This window comes from Artemia sp. Qi Xiang Cuo, chromosome 18 (genome assembly GCF_049724085.1).
Source record: "Artemia sp. Qi Xiang Cuo chromosome 18, ASM4972408v1, whole genome shotgun sequence".
NCBI lineage: Eukaryota > Metazoa > Arthropoda > Branchiopoda > Anostraca > Artemiidae > Artemia > Artemia sp. Qi Xiang Cuo.
Window position 1 is genome coordinate 27,171,674 of NC_142811.1, and position 23,714 is coordinate 27,195,387.

The 23,714-nt window shown below is 36.7% G+C and overlaps 1 protein-coding gene across 7 annotated transcripts in view; it reads right to left on the minus strand.

Moving 5' to 3' along the window:
- Positions 1 to 23,714, minus strand: part of LOC148941381 (ATP-binding cassette sub-family C member 5-like) — a 255,783-nt gene that overhangs the window by 88,669 nt on the left and 143,400 nt on the right. The window contains exon 11 of one of the 7 annotated variants that reach the window (XM_089103944.1): positions 16,556 to 16,663. The exons of the other annotated variants lie outside the window; for them this stretch is intronic. Coding sequence (XP_088960070.1) covers positions 16,556 to 16,663 — 108 coding nt within the window. The remainder of the gene's footprint in view (positions 1 to 16,555; positions 16,664 to 23,714) is intronic. 7 annotated transcript variants of the gene reach the window in all.

The following is a 23,714-nucleotide window of genomic DNA, read 5'->3' on the forward strand; positions in this document are numbered from 1 at the left end:
TAAGACTCTATGCTAAAACTATAAACTCTTAACTAAAACTAAACCAAACTAAAACTCTAACTGAAACTCAAAGGTAAAACATCAAACTCTTAACTAAAATTAAACTAAACTAGAACTTCAACAAAAACTCTAAGTTCAGACTCTTAGCTAAAACACTCTATACTCTTAACTAAAACTAGACCAAGGGCTAGGTGGTCCTTTGGGAGCCCGGGGAGAGCCTTTGTGGGTCTGGAGGCCCTTGAGGACCGATTGGTCCTTTGGGAGCCCGGTGGACCTTTGGGGGCCGGGGGGAGGGCCTTTGGGGGTCAGGGGCCCTGTGGGGGTCTGGGGGACATTTGGGGACCGGGTGATGGCCTTTGGGACCCCGATGGTCTTTTGGGAGCTCGATGGGCCTTTGGGGGCCGGGGGTGGGCGTTTGGGGGTCTGGGGTGGGCCTTTGGGGGTCTGGGGGATATTTGGGGACCGGGTGAAGGCCTTTGGGACCCCGATGGTCTTTTGGGAGCTCGATGGGCCTTTGGGGGCCCGGGGAGGGCCTTTGGGGGTCTGGGGAGGGCCTTTGGGGGTCTGGGGACCCTTTGGAAGCCCAGAGAACCTTTGAGTACCGGGGCTTCCTTCGGGGTTGCGGTAGGGGGATTGGAACCCTTTGGGGTTGGGGTAGAGGACCTCACAACACTGTTCAAATGGAACTTCTGTATTATAACGACCACAGATTTTCACCCTCAAATTCTCTTCTAAAATCTCTTAAAAAATCATATTTTATAATGTCTCTAACTGTTTCGTCGAAATAATTCCATAAAATGGCTAAAACGATTTCGCCCAAATAATCCCTAAACGTAATTTCAGCGTGTTCCTTTTGTTTGTTCATCTGTGCTGGCACATTTCAATTATTTGGAAACCTGACTCCCGCGCTAAGATCTAAATATTCGCTCAGAGACAGTTCTCTTTAGAAGCAACAAATTAATTCCCTTTCGTAAATCAATAATTCCCCTTAGAAAAAACAAATTAATTCCCCTTTCATACCAATCAATCAATCATGACATCATCTGTCATGTGTGATCTAAACTTTGCCTCGGAAAACTTTCTCTTGGTAGAACTCCAAATTAATTCCCTTTCGTGTCAAATCAATTCTCTTTAGAACAACAAATTAATTCCCCCTTCATGTCAATCAATCAATCATGACATCATCTGTCATGTGTAATCTAAATTTTGCCCCGGAGACAATTCTCTTTGGAAATGCATCAAAGACATTAATTAACTTGACGCCATCTGTCACACATTCCCTGGAAACAATTTGATTAATGACTGACAGAACAGGTGTTCCCCGGAAACTCATAACATTTGGCTCGGAAACAACAAATATTGTAAACACGCGATCTCCCGGGAACTCATATCATTTGCATTGAACAACAAATATTGGAAACACGCGATCTGACTGTTTCCCGGAAGCTCATAACATTTGGCTTGAACAACAAATGTTGGAAACACGTGATCTCCCGGGAACTCATAACATCTGGCTTGAACAACAACAACAAATACTGCTTCCTGGAAACTCGTAACATCTGCATCAAACAACAACAAGAAGGGAGTGACAAAGTTCCTGTTTTTCCATTCTCACTGACAAAATCCATAAAAACAGCCATAAATGTGACAAAATTCATGTTTTTCAAATTCTCACTGACAAAAACCATAAAAACATACAAAAATGTGAGAAAATTCCTGTTTTTTCAAATTGTCACTGACAAAATCCATAAAACATCAAATGAATTGACCAACACACATAACCATCCATAAACTATGTAAAAAAAAGTTGTAGGTGGCAGCAGGGGTGAGCAGTGGGAGTTATAGGGTCACCTCTACTAAGTTTGAATTTAATTCATCAATTTTTTCGAGTTTAGACATTTACTTGACAGTAAAGAGCATAATCGAAAATACAAATAAAAATTTTAATATCTCAAAGGATATTATAAGCCGTACATGTTTAATGGTATAATAATATAGTTCAACATAGAGATTAAAATATTCTGACGAAAAACTACCAAAATTTAGAATATCAAAAACCAAACAAACACGTTTCTGACTATTCGTGTGTTTTTGAATTCTTCAAATCTCTGTTCACATGTTTCTGACTTTTAGAAAATTAATTGATAATTAAAATTCTGGTAACACGTTACCGTTATCATTTAAAGAGTTTTAAAAGAGTATTAAAGTTTTTCATGGATATATCATTATTTGGTTCATAGTAATCTAAATTTGGAAGTTTTTCGTCAGAAATTGCCAACCTATATATTGAATTATCCTATTGAATCATAAGAAAATTTCAGCTTATAGCATCTTTTGAGATATTAAAATACGTATTTTACGTTTTGACATTGGTATCTACTTTCCAGTGAATGCCTAAAACTCGAAAAAATCTATGGATTTGATTCAATGTCCACCCCTTTAACGATCTCAGACAGTTTCATCTCTATAAGTAAATTCAATGGGGATATCAATAACATAAAAGTTCTCAATGGATATATACTTTTTTGGTTTAGGGTATTCTAAATTTTGGTAGTTTTTCGTCACAATCTGTTAATCTGTGTATTGAACTATCTTATTGTGCCGTTAAACAAGTTCGGTTTTTAAATTCTTTGAGATATTACAATGCATAGTTTAAGTTTTATATTGCTCTTTACTTTCAAGTGAATGTGTAAACTCGACGAAATCTATGGATTAAATTCAACTCTTACCATTTTAACACAATCTTAGAAATTTTAATCTCTATAAGTACATTCAAACTGCTGATATGAATTACGTAAAGTTAGGGCTGGAGCTAGTTTTTTTTTATAAGCCCTGAAGTAAAAAAGAGTAAGAAAATCTATAGTTACAGGTGCCAGTTTTAAAGTTTCTATTCTAAAGATTATAATTTGAATGTTTTTTGGGCGGGCAAGTTTTTGAGGAAAAACTAAAAATGTTCAGAATCGAAAATAAATGAGATTTGCCTTAAGGGCTAACTTAGAAACCTTTACCCATCTTCATCTGTTCGCGAGATATTGCAAATTTAAAGTCGGCCATTTTGACACTTTGGCAGTCAATAAAATCTTAGCGGTGAAAAATCAAGGAAAACAATTTGTACATTCCTATCATTGGTTTTTTATGAGCTATCTGATATAATCTATTAAAGCTCTGGAAAGTGGATAGGGGTATAGGGACATCCGTATCCATACCCACAACGTCTCAAGACGTCGTTCAGTAGAATAAAATGATGACAATTTGGTGGTGGTTAACTCAGTTTTACACAATCGATTTGGGTAGTGTCAGATGACAAAAAATGAATACGTTCAAACCCATCGTTCTCCACTTTCAGTCTATTAATACTACCAATACCATATTAGTAATACTAAAACACACGCACAAGCACACAATATACGTCACGATAACGTATTATTGATAAAATACTGTAGAATTCCACCACCGATATTAATTATTTTTTAAGTTTTAAAAATAAAGAAACTTGACAAATTAATGCAAAAGAGCATTCTTATTGAAACAATTTCAAATACAATATTGCACATTAGTTGAACAGCTTTGGATGTTTAGAAGCTGTTCCGTAAAATAATTCGCCGAGTCCTCTCTTGTCACTGCAATTATTCTCTTCTTTTAATTCGTAGCTAGTATTATTATATTTTGGGTCGTACTCAATCTTTATCACAGTTTTACCAACAAGCTCATTTTGCCTTTCATTATTGGCGTAATTGGGTTCAATGATTTCATCTGAATTGACATCTGTTGCTATAGTATCAATCACAGCATTAGTGTTCACGCGCACTTTGCTTTTAACCAATTCATCTTTGCAATCGCTAGAGATATTATCAGCCGACACCCTTTTTATTTTGCTTGCGATTTCATTGTCTATTATTACATTATTTTTGAATAAGTAAAAATTCCGGCACGTAAACCAAATATTCCTTATGATAATGCTACAGCAGTACACCTGTCTTCTTCCTGCTTTCTTTTTAATGCTGATGCAAGAAAGATAATGAAAAGATTTATCAACCGGTAACGTGTTACAAGAAGCACTAGCAAGAAGTTTACCCTCGTCGTAAACTATTACTTTTAGGTTTGCACTATCTTTGAGCACTACCTTCTCTGGAAATGTTACTCTTGCATACCCGTCATTACCATGCTTGAATTCTTTTGGTACTCCAAAGAAATTTAATCTCTCGCTTGTATGACAACACAGACATATGTTTCCAATGATATCTCCATTACTGCTTGTTTCATAGTTAAGATATTCGTCTTTATGAGCATTCAATGCTACAATGTGCCTTTTTTCAAGTAATTCATCTTCACCTTTACAATAAGGTGTTTGTACAGTGTACAATTTTTTCTACCAAAGTACTATTAGTTTAGATCGAAAACCGACAATATTATATTTTTAAGATGGAGAGTATAAGATAATACAACAAAACGAAAATTACTGATACCATATTTTCCACACGTATGCAGATTTTACGTAATGGGGCAATCATCAGTAAAAGTTGCATCCCAATAAGATCTTCCAGTTCAAAGATACTAATATCCTGGAAATGAAAGTATGCTCTCAAGGTTATCAATCTTGACATGTATCAAGCAGCAGATGTGTCCTAATGTCATATAGTAGTAATGTGCTAGCAGTAATCAAGTTGGTTCAGACTATATTCCCAATGAGAAATCCTGCATATTAAGAATGGAAAAAATGAAAAGTTTAATATCCTTCCCCGGGGGCTGTCCGTTCCTTTTTCTACTTCCCTCTAAACATGATTTTAAAGTTCCAACTTAATACCCTTACTCATTCCTTAGATATTGCTATTGTACCCTTTTGACAGCCCTTCTGCATATAATGTCCTTTGATTTTGTTTGAATCCCCCCAAAAATTTCTAAAGGCATTACCCTTATACCCTTAGCCTTTTCAGAGACTCAAGATCAAACTTACCCCTCTTCTCAATAATCAATCTTAAATATAAACAATGGACAGCTTATATAAGATATAATATTTGCCCGGAGGTTGTGATGGGTTTTGACATCCCTGGAAGCATAGCTATTGACTTTTAAACTTCTTTGAATAATATACCTACCTGGAAATTTTGATCGGTTGCAATTGGGGAAAAGGGGCATGGGGGTAGTTGGCCTCAAATTGAATGGGCCCCTTCCAAAGCTCATACGACCACCCTTTCCATAAAAACCTCGTATCTTAACACTGGACAAGTTGCATAAATTACAGCCCTTGCGTCGCGGGCTTGAAGGGGATTGTAAACCCCGGAGGCATGGGTGTTTGACCTTTGGACTATTTTGAACAAAATGGATATCTCAAAATTTTTATCGAAAGTATTTGGGGAAAAAGTTCCATAAGAGGGAGGGGGCTGGATGCCCCCAATCACTTTTGACTTTTAAAAAGCGTACAAAAACTTTTAATTCGCAATCAAATGAGCCCCCTCCGAAGTTTATACGACCAATCCTTCCATATGAAGTGCCTCTAGGGGAAAAAAACTATAATACATTAAAGCCTTATGGCTCTTTACTATAGGAAGCGCTATATCGTTGCCTCTGACTTAAACAGGTGGGTAGAACTTTAAGTTTTCTTTCTAATGAATATCCGAAATTATCCAAGGGGAATATGGGGGGGGGTAATTTTCCTGGGAGAATTTTCCGGGAGTTTTTCAGAAGGAATTATCAAGGGGCGGGACTTTCCGCGAGGGGGGGAGATTTTCTGGATGGAAACACCTAGCTCGATTTTTCGTACAGTTTACGGTTTGAGATACGGTAAGTCAGTCGGGTACCAAAAACAATCCGTAGGCAATTTCTCAGGGAAACATCTAGAAAATCCTCCTCCGTTTTTCGGACCGCCCACACTTTCTGAACCTTACTTGACCACTGTTATCACTATAGCTTCCAACATTCTAATCGTGGTTCGCAGACTTATCTTCCTATTCTTCCAAAATTACGTCAACTGTGAAAGACACCCTTGGCCTTTGCTATTCTACTTTTAGCATCTTCACTGCACCCACAGTCTTTACTAATAAAACTATCTAGGTAAGTAAAGCTGTCAATTTGATCGATCTTCTCATTACCCAACATCACCTCTTCACATTCACTTATTCCTAGTCTTAGTGACTTAGTCTCCTTGACATAAAACCTATTCTTGCACCTTGAACTCGCAAATCCTCAAAAAGTTCATTCATTTCGTTAACATTTTCATCTAAGATGCTTAAATTCTCAACATAATCTATGCATAGGAGAGTTTTATTTCCCCATTTGATTCCATGTTCTCTCACTGCCTTTGCTGCGTTCTTCCTACAGAAGCCAGGCCAATGGCTCTATAATTACCACACTCACTCTTATCACCTTTCTTATGGATGGGGTTTAATTATAGTTTTCCTAAAATGCTAGGTGCTTATCCTTTTTCAAAAATCATATTCATAATCTTCAGTAACTTACCTCTAACCTCACAACTACTATATTTAAAAACCTCATTTACGACACTATTAACACCTGCGACCTCATTACTTTTTTATCTATTCAGTACTGTCATTAGTTCTTCCTGACAAATAAATCTTCTTCACATCCAAAGTGTCACAAACTTTTAAATTCTTATCTGTATCCTTTCCTGTTACTCTGTCACGGTTTAGCACATTCTCAAAATGTACTGCCCATCTCTCTTTAACCCTTTCCGTCTCAGTAGTTGTGACCCCGCTCCAATATTTAACTAGGACAAGTTAAAATTGACTATTCCCTCAAAATTAATTAACATGCCAGCATAATATTTTACTATTATGCCGTCTGGCTGTATCTTCCAGATCTTCGACCATTTTATCCATTTCATTTTTAGCCTCCACTTCATAGCTCCTTAATTCACATTTAAGTGATTTCTTCGCTTTCTTAATTATCTGCTTATTTTCATATGATCTATCCCTCAAATAATTCTTGTACAGCCTCCTCTTTTTCTCTATTAAACATGAAGCGTTTTCACTGATATTCCAAGCTCTGTTTCTAACTTTCTTCCCTAAGACACGGTCAGCGGCTTCAAAAACTATTTCCCTAAAATTATTCCATCCATCTTTCACATTATCAAATTTTGAACTCTCCAGTTTAGCATTCAACTCTTCCTAGAAGGTTTCTGAAGGTTTCTGGAAGGTTTCTGTAATTTATCTAACAGAAAAATTTAGGCCGAAACTTCAAGACTAAAATTTAAAAAGGAAAGAGAATACATCAATAAGTTCTAGTAAGTACTATTTCTGAATTTAATAGTTTTATTTATACAGTGTACTATACCGGAATTATTGAAAAGCTAAAATGAATCACCTTTTTCTTTGTAGATAGTATTGTTAAAAAAATGTATTTTTTAACCTCTAAGGCAGAAAAAAATTTCGAAGTATTCTTTATAAGTACTTTCAAAAGAATTACACTCTCTAATGCACCACTTTTCTAATGAATAAATTAATCGATTAAGTTTTATTTTAACCACTGTCTTCGCAAACAATACCTATTCTACATAACTTCTTGCTTTTCGAATCTAAGGAAAAATATATTTCTTCCCTTTTTACCTTCTTTTAAATAAGATTAATGGTATTGATGCATTAGTTATGTGCCAACTTATTCTTTTATTTCTTATTTACCAACGTCATAACTTCCCAGAAGATAGTTCCCTTCCTAAATTTCAGCTTTTAATTAACCCTAGACACTACTAGTACTAGACGGTGATCTTTAATTTAACATTAGTAACAACACTCCTATATACCCTAGTATCTTGTATCGATCCTGCCAGTTTTTGGTTTACAATAACACAATCGATAAGGTTAGTTGTCTTACCATCATGTGAATATCATGTTAACGTATGGGTCATTTTATGACCAAATACTGTATTAGACTGTTATACCTACGAAATTGAAGCAGCCTGAAAAATGCGAGCAGGACGCTACGTAATCTCGAAGAAGCTTTCTTTCAGAATTAGAACGGTATCGATTTGCTTCTTGTTTATACCATTCAGTAGACTAGAAAAAAAATTCCTTTAGGGGGAGGAGGGAGGGGATAAATTTCTAAATACTTTAAAATTGTTTTTTTAAAGTATTCGCTCTTAGTTGATGATGTTTTATCACATCAGATAGGACTCCATTTTCATGATCGAGTTGATGAATGCCCCAAGCCGCTCCGTCCTAGCCGCTACGTTCGTTTTGAAGAGTTTGGTCAAATTAAAAAAGAGTTGTATAGTTTGTGTGTTGCTCAATGGAATTGCCACATAACGTCGGCTTTTGAAGAAATTGTTCAGTTTTTAAGTAATGTTGATAGTGTGATTGATGTTTTGGGAATTTGTGAATCATTCTTGAGTTTGTATAGTCTTCTCTCTTCCTACGCTTTTCCAGGTTACCAACTGATATCGAAGTCGCAGCATTCAATGGGGTGCGGGGGACTTGCATTTTTGGTGAGAGAGGGATTGAATTTTGAGGAAAGGGAGGACCTTTATTTATGGAATGAAGGTAAGATTGAAATTTTTTCCATTGAGATTGAAATAAATAATGGTAAAAAGTTAATTGTTTGCCTGGTTTATAGAACCCCTGGTGCTCATCCGGAGGAATTTTTTCAGGAGTTTGATATGTTTTAAAGCAGGGCCCAGTCTAATCGATCAGAGTGTGTTATTCTGGGTGATTTTAATTTTGATTTATTGAATTTAAATAGTGTTAATTTAAAATTTTTAAATCTTGAATTATTTCAAGATTTGTACCCAGTGAATCTGATTCCTTTCCGTATCACTGCTCAGTCGGCAACATTAATCGATAATATATTTGTTTCTTCAAATCTATTGAGGCAAGCATTCTGTGATGTTCTCCTTCAACCTGCGTCTGACCACCTCCCAATTGTTTGTATGATAAATATTATCAAAACTTCGACTAAAAACCTAAGTAAGAGAGTTTATAGAGATATGAGAAATAATAACTTGAGAAAGCTGAAAGAGCAAGTTAGTACTATAGCATGGGATGAAGTTAGTGAAGAGCAGAATGCAACTACAACATTTGACAGGTTTATGAATATTCTCTTACCGGTATATGAGGCGTCTTGTCCTCTGAGGAAAATGAGGAAAAAGAAAAATGAGCCAAGAAAGCCCTGGGTGACCACAGAATTGCTTGAAATGATGGAAATGCGAAACCAGCTTTTTGAAAAACATTTACAGAGCCCGGAAAATGCGAGTTTATTTGAAGAATTTAAGCGAGTCAGAAACAAAGTTAACCATAAGCGTCGCAGTGAGAAAAAGCATATTATGCTTCTGCTTTTGATGGTAAAAGTGGTGATGCAAAAGGAACCTGGCGACTGATAAATGAGGTTTTAAAAGGGAAGACTAATGATAATGATGGAGTAAAGAGTCTGATGGTGAATGGAAGTGAAATCACTGATAAACAGGAAATGGCTGATGAATTCGGAAAATATTTCACGAACATAGGCGCGAGTATTAAGGAAGACGTAGCTAAAAAGTCTAGAAGACATCTGTTAAAGTCCTTTATTGATAATCGAGGCGAAGGGCACAGTTTTTCGTTCGAGAAGTGCACAGCAAAGGAGATCGAGAGCACAGTGAAAGGACTGAAGTCCAATTCTGCCGGAATAGATGGACTTAATCTTAGGGCTTTAAATGCTATCCTAGTTTATATATTACCTTGTCTAACTGACTTAATAAATCTATCACTCCAGACCGGTGAATTCCCTAGTGGTCTTAAACTGGCAAAGGTAATACCATTGTATAAAGGGGAGAAGAAACAAGAACTATCGAATTGGCGACCGATATCGTTATTACCTATTTTTTCTAAAATCTATGAAAAGATAATTCACAGGAGACTTTATGAATATTTGGATAAGCTAGGAATATTGTGTGACAGCCAATTTGGATTCCGCAGTAAACATTCTACTAGCCATGCTGTTCATCATCTTCTGGATGTAATCAATGGAACTCTAGAAAAAGGTCTTATTCCTTTAACGATCTTTGTTTACTTCAAAAAAGCCTTTGACACTGTGGATTTTGAGTTGCTGCTGTGTCGCCTATCTAGTCTGGGGATAAAAGATGTTTGCTTGGATTGGTTTAAATCATACTTGTATGGAAGGTCAACTAAAGTAATGATAGATGACATCGTTAGCGGAGTCTATCCTGTAAAATGTGGAGGTCCTCAGGGCTCAGTCCTTGGTCCATTACTCTTTCTCGTATACATAGATACTCTGAGGTTCTACATGCCTGAAGCAACTGTTACTGCATTTGCAGATGATACTACTTTGACGATTTCTGCACAGTCACTGGAAGAACTAGTAGATAAAGCAAACCGAACGCTGGAAAACCTTTTGGTGTTTACCTCCTTGATTTACCTTGCTGTTAATACTTCTAAGACAAATTATATGATTTTTAGTAGGGTAGGAAAAATTGTAAATAGTGCTTCCGTAGTATTTGATAATTTGTCGCTTTCACAGGTTTTTGAAAATAAATATTTAGGATTTTATGTTGATAATAATTTGAGTTGGAAGAAGCACATAAATATGATTTCTTCTAAACTTGGACGAGGTCTTGGAGTGATGCGGCGTTTGAAACACGTGTTACCCTTAAGTGTTTTAAGAAATTTATATCATACTGTTTTTCATCCTTTTATTGTTTATGGTTGCTGTATTTATGCATCTAATTTTACTTCAAATATTAAAAGACTGCAGATTCTTCAGAATAAGGCACTTCGAGTACTGGGTGAGTTTGTTCAGTATGAGCATACGCGGGAATCTTTTATTAGTTTTAGAATTTTAAATATTCATCAGATCAGGGACCATCAGGCGGGAGTGTTTACTTACCAAGTGCTTAATAGATTATCTCCAGAATATTTTAGAGATTTTTTAAAGTTTAATTCTGATTATCATCATCATAGGACTAGAGGTCGTGGAAGCTTAGTCTCAGAAGTAAGGAGTACGAGTCGATCTAGTTTTGCAATTATAAATTATGCAGTTAATTTGTGGAATGGTTTCCCGGAGAGCATTAGGAAGTCAGAAAGCCAGTTTCAGTTTAAAATTAGATTAAAAAAAGTTTTTGTTGGGTGGGAATTAATTTTTTTTTTTTTTTTTTTTTTTTTTAATGTTAAATTGTAATTAAGTTGTAAAATAAAATTTTAAAAAAAATGTTAAATTGAGTTAATTTTTATTTAATGGTATGAAAAGAGTAGAAAGAGGGAATGAGTTTTGGTTTATGATAAAAGATTGTGTGACGCTGCTCAAGTCACAATAGTGGCTTAATAAAACGTCATACGTTCTTACCATCTCTACGTTTGTTGATAATGTTATTCAAAAAATGTGTTGTAAGTGCCAGTTAAGTATGATGTATTATTAGTTGAAAATAAAAGTCAAGTCAAGTCAAGTTTTCTGGTGGGGGACAAATAACAAATTTCTTTTGTTAATTATTTGAAGAAGAGATGCCCAGATATTCGGAAAATTTTAGGATATCGGGAGGCCCGAGCCCCCCCCCCCCTATCTAGATGCGCGCTTCATAAAAAAATTTTCTTCCCCATTCATGCATTTTCTTTCTGAATTTCTTCTATTACCGTTACTAAGCTACATACCACCGGCCACGAAAAAAAAAGAAAACGCAAAGCAGTACTGCTGCTTCACAACACTAATATTTTAATATTACACTTCGATGACGCAGAAAAATAGCGTCACATTTTCGAAGCCCTTCATTTGTGCATGAAAGCAGCAGAGCGGACAGATGGGGCGCATTTGCGCCATTTTTGCACTTTTTTAGGCAGTTGTGCATGGAATTTTTCGAATCGGACATATTTTGAGGGGGGGAATCGTTTTTTCGGCACACTTTCACTAGAAAAATTGGGCTTTCGATGCATTTTTACTTTTAGGCGGCGCAACTTTGACCAAGCAACTGGCAACACTGGAAAGCACACCAGTGATTTAGGCCCTTTAAAAAAATTATGACGAAAACCAGACTAGCTTTTAATATTAACGAACCATTATTTAAGGAAATAGGAACTTCCAATCATTAAAGCAACGACAAAATAATTCAAACTAGACTGTCGTCGTGCTCAAAGCGAAAAAGCTTATCGTATGCTTTTTTTTGCGCTAGGTAGTGAAAAGATGAATTTCAGTGGATCTTTTGGCAAGTAGACTTTTCAGAGGATTATTGGCTTCTTAGGAGGTTTACGAGTAGGCCATAAAATTTTTAGATAGTATGGTCAAGACTATATTCCAGGAAAAATTTATCTAACAGAAAAATTTAGGCCGAAACTTCAAGACTAAAATTTAAAAAGGAAAGAGAATACATCAATAAGTTCTAGTAAGTACTATTTCTGAATTTAATAGTTTTATTTATACAGTGTACTATACCGGAATTATTGAAAAGCTAAAATGAATCACCTTTTTCTTTGTAGATAGTATTGTTAAAAAAATGTATTTTTTAACCTCTAAGGCAGAAAAAAATTTCGAAGTATTCTTTATAAGTACTTTCATAAGAATTACACTCTCTAATGCACCACTTTTCTAATGAATAAATTAATCGATTAAGTTTTATTTTAACCACTGTCTTCGCAAACAATACCTATTCTACATAACTTCTTGCTTTTCGAATCTAAGGAAAAATATATTTCTTCCCTTTTTACCTTCTTTTAAATAAGATCAATGGTATTGATGCATTAGTTATGTGCCAACTTAGTCTTTTTTTTCTTTTTTACGAAACAATGACTTACAGCAGCTGTAAAATACAAAATTAAAAATCCAAAATTCTGCACAAACAATCAACAAGAAGCAGTTAAAATAATAAATACAAAATCTGCAAGCAAGCAAAAGCAAAGCAAACAAGCTGTGGCTCTACAATCAGTATTGATTTATGGAAGCCCTAACGCTGGATAGTTTTGGACCTAAAATTTTATATATACAATGATATTACATAAATTCATAGTTTTTGATATCATAAATATCATAATAAGGTTTTGAGTTTGGAGGGGGGGGGTATAAAGGATGTGTCGACAAAATTGTCCAATGTGCCGACAAATGCAGATACGGAAGTTAAATTAAAACACAAAAGATGCCCAAAGTTCCAAGGCGTCGGTACTGCGTGTCGACGCCTTGGAACTTCAGGAGGGAAATCCCCCCCCTTAGCTGCGCCCCGAAGACAGATCATAGTAAAGAAACTGTTGGTAGTGACCCTTTGCCAATCAACAAAACTGAAAACTTAAAAAAAGAGTTTTGTTAACAATATAAGCGACCAAAGAATTTGTTTCTTATGGTGATTCCGAAAATGTAAAACCCGATAAGTTTAAAGGTACTCATCAAAAGTTATTAGAGGGGTTTTAGAGTAGCGAGAAGAGACTCAATTGAAACGAAATTGCGAGTTCTGGTGTCTTTTATATCCAAGCTCAACTGGAGGGAAACCATATCCCCTCCGACACTAGTCTCGCCTCAAGGGTCCATCGTGATCAGAGAGGTCAAGAAAAAAAAGTGTCTCCGAAGATAGCACAATCCATTCAGCCTTCCGCGGAATGGCGGTGATGAACCATTGCTTTAGTCCGTATATCCAGAAAAAGTAGCAGTTATATAGTAGTATTTGGTTGCGCACCAGCTATAAGAATGAAGGTCTTTGGATTCTTTCGCGCGAGAGGGTTTTCTCAAGCCTCAAAAGTCCATGTTTAGGCCCACCTTTTGAAACTTTCCATGAGAATCGCTTTAGATAAAAATTGAGAAAGGAGTTATCCCCAGATTTTCTTTCAACTGGAGGATTATATTCGAAATAAGCACGCAGAATATGTGCTGAGATGATGCCATTTCCCTACTTATTTCAGAAACTGAAGGTCTTATCGGGAAACGTTGGTTTTCCTACATTGAAGCACTGGGATAAAAAATAAGAGCTTAAGCGTAAAGAGCGGGGATTGAAAAGGGTAACAGCCTTCCTCTTATATAGAAAACGTACAGCAACTGTACGAACTAACCATGCAGTAACTATTTCAACGCCAAGAATAAGGGCACGCCATCAATTAACTGCTGACACAAAATGTAAATGTTGTTGATGACTCTTCTCTAAACCAATGTTCCGTAGATGAAAGCTAATCTCGATAGTTAAAATTTCTTCTTTTCTAAAATTAATCCCATTGTGAAAACGTCTTTAAACATTAACTTTAGCAATTGACATTTTGGTTGAATAATCCGATGGCCAAATTTCTCATATGGAGCCAACTTGCTGTTGGCACACCGCAAGTAATAGGCTCGTTCCAAATGCCAAAAAATCAAGAATAATAATCCATTGGTGCAAGGGCCATATAAGCCTGAATTAAAAAAAAATTCCACATTTGTTTTTTTTTTATTACAAATAGATGTATAACTCAAGACAAGAACTAAAAAGTAAAATTCCTCCAGCGTAGAAGAAAAAGGACAATCTCATAGCGGGTCGGGTTGGAGTTCCGCGTATTTGCACGCAGAGCCTTGGTTACGACAGACTAGCCCAGCGTCGACAATGCATAGTCAAAGCTGAAACGGTTTTGAATGCAAAATTTATCCCCAGCGTCCAGCTTCTCAAGAGCCCTGAGTAGTGGTAGTAGTGTTGCATCGCATTGTTATATTGGGATTTGCCTTGCTTTGGTTGTGTTTTTTGGGATCTTTTAACCTCCTATTGCTAAGTTATTTAAAAATGGGTTGCATTCTAATCGTACTACAATTTTGGTAGTGATGAATATATATTGAGTCAGATTCAACAAGTTTAGAGAACGTAGAAGGAAGCATGATGACGAATTTAGTTGACAGAAGAATGCACATAAAGCAGTGCTGAAAGCCATGCAATGACCAAAATGAGCCCTGCCTTACACAAAGCCTCTATTCAACTGGTGGTATGGCAGGCTTCTTGCTGTATCGTGGTGAGCAGGCTTGAACGCTGTTTTAAGAGATGAGCATCATCTACCTCTGGTCTGCAGTTGAATTGTCATGATGACAATCTGACTGGCAAATTGAGACGCTCTGAACTGGATCTGTTATGAGTTTCAGAATCCTAGTAACAATTCATTGGATTTAGCATCAAACTGTAGAAAAAAGCAAAAGATTTCTGGCTACGTGCCGTCATTTATCATCTAAATGGATAATTCAAACAATATTCTATAACACAAGGAAATACTTTCGGTAGAAAACTACCTTAAAATCAAGATTTTTGGTTTTAAACAGATGAACTATAGGACAGATATCCATAAAATGCTTATCTTCTGTTCATAAACTTACCATTCCATATGATACTAGAAAGGTTTTAGAATAGGAATTCAGTTTTCCTGACACTTCAGATTAAACAACCAAAAACATTTGATTATTAGCGATCCTGTTTCAAATATTGTTTAGATCAATTTCGGGGCTTTCACTAAACCAACTTTTTTTTTTTTTTTTTTTTTTTTTTTTTTTTTTTTTTTTTTTTAATGGGCTTAGTTTCCAAATACCATCGTTTGACTTTTATTCGGTTCTCTAAAAATTAGATAATGAAGATTTCAATAGACCAAGGTAAGAGTTATTCATGCTGTGCGTCAATTGGAGGGGGCGGGCCCTGACACACCATAATTTTTTGCCCCATCCCCTAGATTTTGATAAATACCTTTCTTGGTATTTTTGTTGAACAAAAAATGAAAAACAGCAAAAATTCTCCCCCTAGATTTTGAAAAACACTTTTTTTCCCAAACCCACCTAATTTTCCCTTCACGCTTAAATACCTCTCTGTGATGTGTCTTTTCACAGGCAAATTGAGAATTCCACTTTCCAACAATAATTTTATTTACTGTCAAAGTATGACTCAGGATAACGTATTCCTACCCTCCGTGTAGTCCTTTAGAATGACGCAGCTTTCTTCTACGTAGCTACTGAAAGATCCTTCTATTTGAAATTAAGCCACACGCCTGTCGGTCTGGAGGGCCCTTTTCGAAACAGCGATATTGTCCACCGTAACTAATAAAGCAGGATTTGCCCACTTTAGACACCATTCTGGGTCTCAAACGTCCTCTATAATTCACCATACTACCTGAATACAGTAATAAGGAAAGAACAGTTATCTGAAAACATGAAGAGTAAAGTTTTAGATTTATCAAGACCCAATTCTAATTGAAAGGTCCACCATCCGAAATACCTGAGGTTGTAATTTTAACCTGGATAACCTTACAGTCACTTTTATCCCCTATATTTAAACAAATCGTGGGTAGAAATTATCTAGTGGCCTATATAACAGGCTTATACGTGTTTTATACCATTAAGTCTTCCTGGTGAACACCGAATATCAAAAGCGTCGAAGAACTATAAATCTACTAAACTATTTAATTATACAACTTACAATCCATTAGGACAACCTGAACCTCCTTAGAACTGGTGCCAAACGGTCCTCCTTATCAAATAGCAGTAATCTACTCCGGTAGACTCTAAATACCTCACTAGGTCTCTGACAAGTACATTCTAAAAAATTATTCTCATTGCCGATTGAGCCTTTCGTAAAGACATTTTTTGCATATGTTAGTATATATAATGTTAAACAAACACCAAGAGAGGACAGCTTGGTCTGCAAAATTACTACCTCGCTTCTAGACACTCCAATCTTAGCATCAAACAAACATTTAGCTCCCTCTCTTAAAATATTGAGTTGACGCCGAAGAAACATGAAAGCTGTCAATACAGTCATTCCCTAGAAAAAAAAAGGCAACACTTATTACTAAGATCAATCACTCACCCCCAAAGAAAATTATGGGAGGGTGTAAGTACGCCATTAAGTGTTTAAGATCCCAGCAATGGATATTCTTGGAGAAAGCTATGTATACTTACCAATATTATTGCTATTCGTGTACATAATTTTTTTTAAACAACGAAAAAATAATTTCACCAGAATCCGAGAAAAGATAGGCATTCTGCACCGCTTTGTCCAGAGCACTTTCTGAAACCAATGATTTCAAGCAGTGGGAGGGATAAAGATGAATGAAAAATTGCAAGAAAAGTGTCATTTTGTGTCTAAATTTTACAAGATCTTAGGCTTTTATATATCTTTCGTCTTAAAAGTGGACATGCAAATCCTCGGTCTATCCCCTCTTATGTGCTTAGATTAACATTACCACTTCGAAGCATAAAAGGTCTGCAGGCAAACTGACCGGCCAAACAAAGAAAACGGGTTTAAGGCCATTGGAGTTTACTGAAGAAAAAAATACCAGGGATGTCTTACCTGTATATTCAACAAGGGGTTGTAAAAAGTAATGCAGACTTAAAGAAATAAAAAAAAACAGAAGACAAATACCAAATAGTAAAATAAAGGAATATAGCCACAAATAAATGAACCAAATATACAATTGAGTTATTCCAGTAACATCCATAAAACAGCCAAAATAAAGGAAAATACTATACACAAGAGAGTAACTCCAGTCAAATCTAGAATGCAACACTAATAAAGGAAAATCAAATGTAAAATCTAGTTATACCTGCTGAACCCAATTACAACTCCCACTTCAAGTTTCTTATTATGCAAACCTTGCCTTTGCCTAACTTATAAAACTAATTTGTGAAAACAAGAGAGGGAAGGAAATAATCAATGAAAAACAAAATCAAATAGGTGAGAAAACGAGGACTTTGTCAGCCAATGTCAAAATATAAAGACGAAGAACAAGCAAATATTTCGACAAGGACCTCCGCCAAGTCGTCTTCAGTGCTAAAAAACAAGAAAAAACAATCGAAAAAAATCTAACCTTACGAAGTGAATCTAACGAGAGCAGGATAGACACTGAAAAAAAAAAAAATGCCAGAAATAAATGAAAAAAACAATCACCAACTGAATTGAATAAGTGTCCGTTTCCTAGCAATGAACATCGCCATTCAGCAATTTCGATATTGATTGGACATGCGGACGGGTTGTCTTAAATTAGACTTGGCGAAAATATTGATTGAGTCTTTTGAAATTAAGTTGTTATAAGCTGGGCTTAAGGAAATATCTCCGGTGTCTCTATTTTAGCCAAATTTCTGTTTATTTATTTTTTTATCTCAATTGCCTCTTTAAGAGATTGCGGTAGGCCATTTACAGTAGATATTAAAGTTGCCTCCTCAAAAAGAACCAAATTTGGAGGATTTTCAAAGATATGAAGGGCCAAGGCGGAATCAAAGTTGTCATTTTTATTTTCGAATCTTAAGGATTTACGCATTGAAATTTTGTTTTCATGCAAACGTTCACCGATTTGGTGATGGGTTCTACCTGTATAAGATTTCCCACATGAACACAGGACTCTGTAGACACCACTACCCAGTATAGGGTCCGTTAACTTTTTGTTCAGTTTTGAAAGAAACAGAGAGATTATGTTTGTTTTTTTAATTTCCAAGTTTGTCACTTAGTTTTGAGATGTATGGTAGAGCGGTGAAAGTTTTGTTCTCAATTGCTGGAATAACTGAATCAAGGAGTATGGGTTCCCTATTTTCTTGTTTTATCTTTTTTAATCATTCATCTATGATATTTTCTATAAGGATTATTGGGTAGCTATTGCAGAATAGAATATTTTTGACATAATATAATTCAGAATTTACATGGTTACGTGAACAGATTTTTAGAACTCTGTCGACCCCCTCTTTTCACAGAAGGAGGGTGATTTGACGAGAAATATAGATACCGGTCGTTATGGGTCGGCTTTCTATATATAGAGAATCGAAGGCTGGGAATATTTTTTTATAATTAAAACCTCTAAAAAAGGCAGATTTCCTGAATCTTCCAGTTCCATTGTGAATTGGAGATTCGGATCAAAAAAGGTCCAATGTGCTAAAAAAAATATCTTAGAGAGTCCTGTCCATGTTCCCAAACAGAAAGAATATCATCAACGAAACGAAACCAGAGAGTGTTTTATGTGGAAACTATTTAAAGCAGATTGTTCTATGAAATCCATGCAAAAATTTGCCAAATAAGGAGACAAAACTGTGCCCATGGATAGGCCCATGATATGAAGGAAAACATTTCTCGGAACTTAAAATACGAAGATAACTTGTTGCAAAGACGAACAAGCGTCTTTATTGTGTCAATTTCCAAAGTTTTGTAATCTGAGCAAGCAGAATTTTCCATTGTATGGCATGCTCACATTTATGGACATCGCAAGAAGTGTACATGGAAACTGCATCAAAACCAGATAAGATAGTTTTTCTGTTGTACTTTGATTTTTTAACTTGTCAACAAGATCGATGGAGTTTTTTTATATAAGATTTCTGTGTGCTTAAAAGAGGCTTTAAAATGGTGGCTAAAAACTTTCCTACACATGTAGCTGGACAACTATAACATGCTACAATACGAAGTAACGATGGTATTAAGTTAAAAATTTCATCGTGTATTGAATGGGATGTTGAAAAAAGGTGCTATTTGCATACTGCTACCAATGCTACCACTGCTAATACAACTACTACTACGCATAATTACTGAACCTTTCTATAATGCTGAAAAAAACTTCCATCACTTCCATTACGTAATTGACTTCTATCACTACTGACTCTCAAAAGAGAGCTAGAACTTCCAATTTCAACAAACTGAGCCAGTTCTAAAGTTTATACAACGATCCCTTCGATAAGAACCTTAAATGCCCCATGTGCATAACCTGCAACCCTCGGCCTCAGGCTCTGGTGGTTTGTATCAACCTCAAAAGCCTTGTTAAATGATATTTGGACTATTTAGAATAAAAGGCATGTCTCAAAATATCTATTGAATACATCTCGGGAAAAAACGACGTGTTTGTGTGTGTGTGAAGGGGGGAGGGGGTAGCTGTGCTCTGATCACTTTGACTCTTAAAAAGGGCACTAGAACTTCTGATTACCAATCCAATAAGTCCCGTCAAAGCATATACGACCACCCTTTCCATAAGAATCTTATATGTCCTCAGGGCATAACTTACAACCTTTTCCCTGAGAGATGTAGTGGGGAGAGGGTTGTCCTCCTCATAGAATTAATTTCTGAAACCTTCAACGACGATGAATAAAATTGTTATCTCCAAATTTTCATTGGAGGCATTAAGGGAAATGATGAGCAGGGAGGGGGGGGGGGCTGGTTGCTCTCAAATTATTTTGACTCTTAAAAAGAGCACAACAACTTCCAATTTCAAATCAAATAAGCCCCATCTGAAGTTTATATGACCGCCCATTCGTTAAAAATCTTATATGCCCACAAGACATAACTTATAACCCTATCCCCAGGGCGCTGGGGGGTTGTTTCACCCTAGAGACAATATTATATGTACATTATGAACTATTTTTAACAAAATCGCTATCTCATAACTTCAATCATATGCGTTTGGTGAAAAGAGGGTTTGCCAGGGAGGAGGGGGGGGGGCTAAATGCCCTCCATCGCTTTTGACACTAAAAAAGGAACTAGAATTTTCAATTTCCGACCAAATGAGGCTCTTATAAAGTTAAACAATCCTCCCTTCCATAAAAACCGTAAATACCCCGTGGCATAACTTACTCCCCCCACCCTTAGACTCTGGTGGTTTTTATCAACCCCAAAAGCCTTGCTATATCGTCTTTGGACAATTTTGAATAAAATGACTGTCTTAAATTTTTTTAATCGATGTATTTCGGGAAAAAACGACGTTTTTTTTGGAGGGGGGAGGGGGTAACTGCCATCTCATCACTTTGACTCTGAAAAAGGGCACTAGAAATTCACATTACCAATCCAATGAGTCCCCTCTGAAAGTATATGCAACCACCCTTTTTACAAAAACCTTAAATGTCCCCAGGGCATTACTTACAACCCTTGCCCTGGGAGCTGCGGGGGTATCTTCCTGAAAGACATAATTTCCGGACTCTTCAACTACAATGAACAAAATTTCTATCTCCAAACTTTGATTAGATGTCACTGGGGAAATGATGATTGTGGGGGGGGGGGCTGGTTGCTCTCAGATCACTTTGACTCTTAGAAAGGGCACTATAACTTCCAATTTCAAATTAAATGAGCCTCATTAGAATTTTATACGACCACCCACTCCATTAAAACCTTATATGCCCCCAGGGCATGACTTACAACCCTATCCCCAGGGCACGGGGGGTTGCGTCAACTCTAGATACATTGTTTTAGTTCTTTGGACGATTTTGAGCAAAATCATTATCTCACAATTTTAATCAGATTCGTTTGGTGAACAGGGGTTGTCGGAAGGGGGAGGGAAGGCTAGCTGCCCTGTAAATGAGCCTCCTCTAAAGTCTATACAACCATCCCTTCCATAAAAACCTTAAATACCCCTGGGCATGACTTACAACCCTTACCTCTAGGCCCTGGGGTTTGCTTCAACCCCAAAAGCCTTGTTATATGATATTTAGACTGTATTGAATAAAATAGTTATCTCAAATCTCTATTAGATGCATTTCGGGACAATACGACGTGTAGGTGAGGGGGGGGGGTAGCTGCCCTCCCATTACTTTGACTCTTAAAAAGAGCACAAGAACTTCTGATTACCAATCCAATGAACCCCATCCGAGGTTCATACGACCAAACTTTCTATAAAAACCTTATATACCCCCAGGGCATAACTTACAACCCTTGCCCTGAGGGCTTTGGGGGAGGGGAGGGGGGGGGTCATCCTCAAAGACATCATTTCCGGGTCTTTCAACTATGTTGAACAAAATGGCTATTTCAAAGTTTTGATAGAATGTGTTTGGGGAAAGGGTGGGCGTGGGAGGGGGTTAGTTTCCCTCCAATCACTTTCGATTATTAAAAAGGGCACTAGCCCTTTGAATTTCCAATCGAATTAGCCTTTTTTGAAGTCTCTACGACAACGCTTTCTATAAAAACCTTATATGCACCCAGGGCATAACTTACAACCCTGGCCCTGAGGGCTATGGGGGAGTGTCCACCTCAAAAACATAATTTCTATCTGGAAATCAATTACTCTGAACAAAATGGCTATCTCAAAATTAAGATTGGATGTATTTCGGGAAATGGTGGGCGTGGAAAGAGTTTTAGTTGCCTTCCGATCACTTTCGACTATTAAAAAGGTTAATAGCCATTTCAATTTCCAACCGAACGAGCCCTTTTTGAAGTTTCTACAACAACGCTTTCTATAAAAACCTTATATGCCCCCAGTGCATAACTTACAACCCTTGTCCGGGGGGCTCTGAGGGGGTTATTATCCTCAAAGACCTAATTTCCTGAACTTTCAACTACGTTGAACAAAATGGCTATCTTAAAATTTTGATTGGATGTTTCTGGGGAAAAGGTGGCCGTGTGAGGGGGGTTAGTTGCCCTCCAATCCCTTTTGACCATTAAAAAGGACACTAGCCCTTTGAACTTCCAATCGAATGAGCCTTTTTTGAAGTTTCTACAGCAACGCTTTCTATAAAAACCTTATATGCCCCCGGGGCATAACTTCCAACACCTCCCCTGAGGGCCGTGGAGGAGGGTCCTCCTCAAAAACATAATTTCTATCTGGAAATCAACTACGACGAACAAAATGGCTATCTCAAAATTTTGATTGGATGTGTTTCGAAAAATGGTGGGCGTGGAAGGATTGTTAGTTGCCTTCCGATCACTTGCGATTATTAAAAAGGGCATAAGTCACTCTAATTTCCAATTGAATGAGCCCTGTTCGAAGTTTCTACGACAACTTCTTCGATACAAAGTGCCCTAGTCTAAAGGAAAAAAATAATAAATAATACATTGTGCCGACATCGTTCTTATATGTACCCAGGGGCATAGCTTTAAACCCTTGCCTTGAGGGTTGTGAGGGAGTGTCCTTCTCAAAAACATATTTTTTATGTACAAATCAACTGCGCTTAACAAAATTGCTATCTTTAAATTTTGATTGGGTATGTCTGGGGATATGTTGGGCACGGAAGGGGTGTTGATTGCCTTCTAATCACTTTCGACTATTAAAGAGGGCACTAGCCGTTCCAATTTCCAATCGAATGAGCCCTTTTCCAAGTTTCTACGACAACTCCTTCGAAACGAAGTGCCCGGTATGGAAAAAAACAAAAAAAAAAAAAAAAATCATACATTTTGCCAAGACCATTCTTTACCTAGGCAGCGCTAATGCGCTGCCTATGATAATATTGGTTATTAGGAAGTATACAGAAGTTTTCAGGAGGGATTTTTTCTGGGGGGGGGGGTCGGAGGAGGGGTCACGTACGAGGATCTTTCCATGAGTCAATGCGGTCTTTGGGGGGAGGGACATTTCTATGAAGGGGGGCCGGATTTCCCAGTATTATTTAAAAAACGATCAGAAACTAAATATAAAAAAAAGTTTTTTTTTCCAACTGACGGTAAGGAGCAACATTAAACTTAAAACGAACAGAAATTATGATGTATATGAGGGGTCCCCCCCCCCTAGTCAATACCTCGCTCTTTACGCTAAAGTTTCTTTTAGTACTTTCAAAAGAGTCATCTATTCTAAGTAAACGGCCTTTGTGATTCAGGGATTTATGATTCGAACAAAATTCGAACTTTAGCGTAAAGAGCAAGATATTGACAAACGGGCGAACCCCCTCAACAACGTTAAAATTACTTTCAAAAGAAATTTCATGTTGTAAATTTTGCCACAGTATGGCAAACGTTTCAAGGTGGATATTCTTTCCTAGCAAGCTAGTTAGCTAAAGAAAGAAAAATCCAAATAAACTTTTTCCGGAAAAATGTCCTCGTCTATTTGAATTTTTTATTCTTTGTTAGATATAAAAAAGCACTTTCGACTTTGTCACTTAAAAAAAACTGAAAATATTTATATTTTTATGCGAAATTTGTCTGGTGA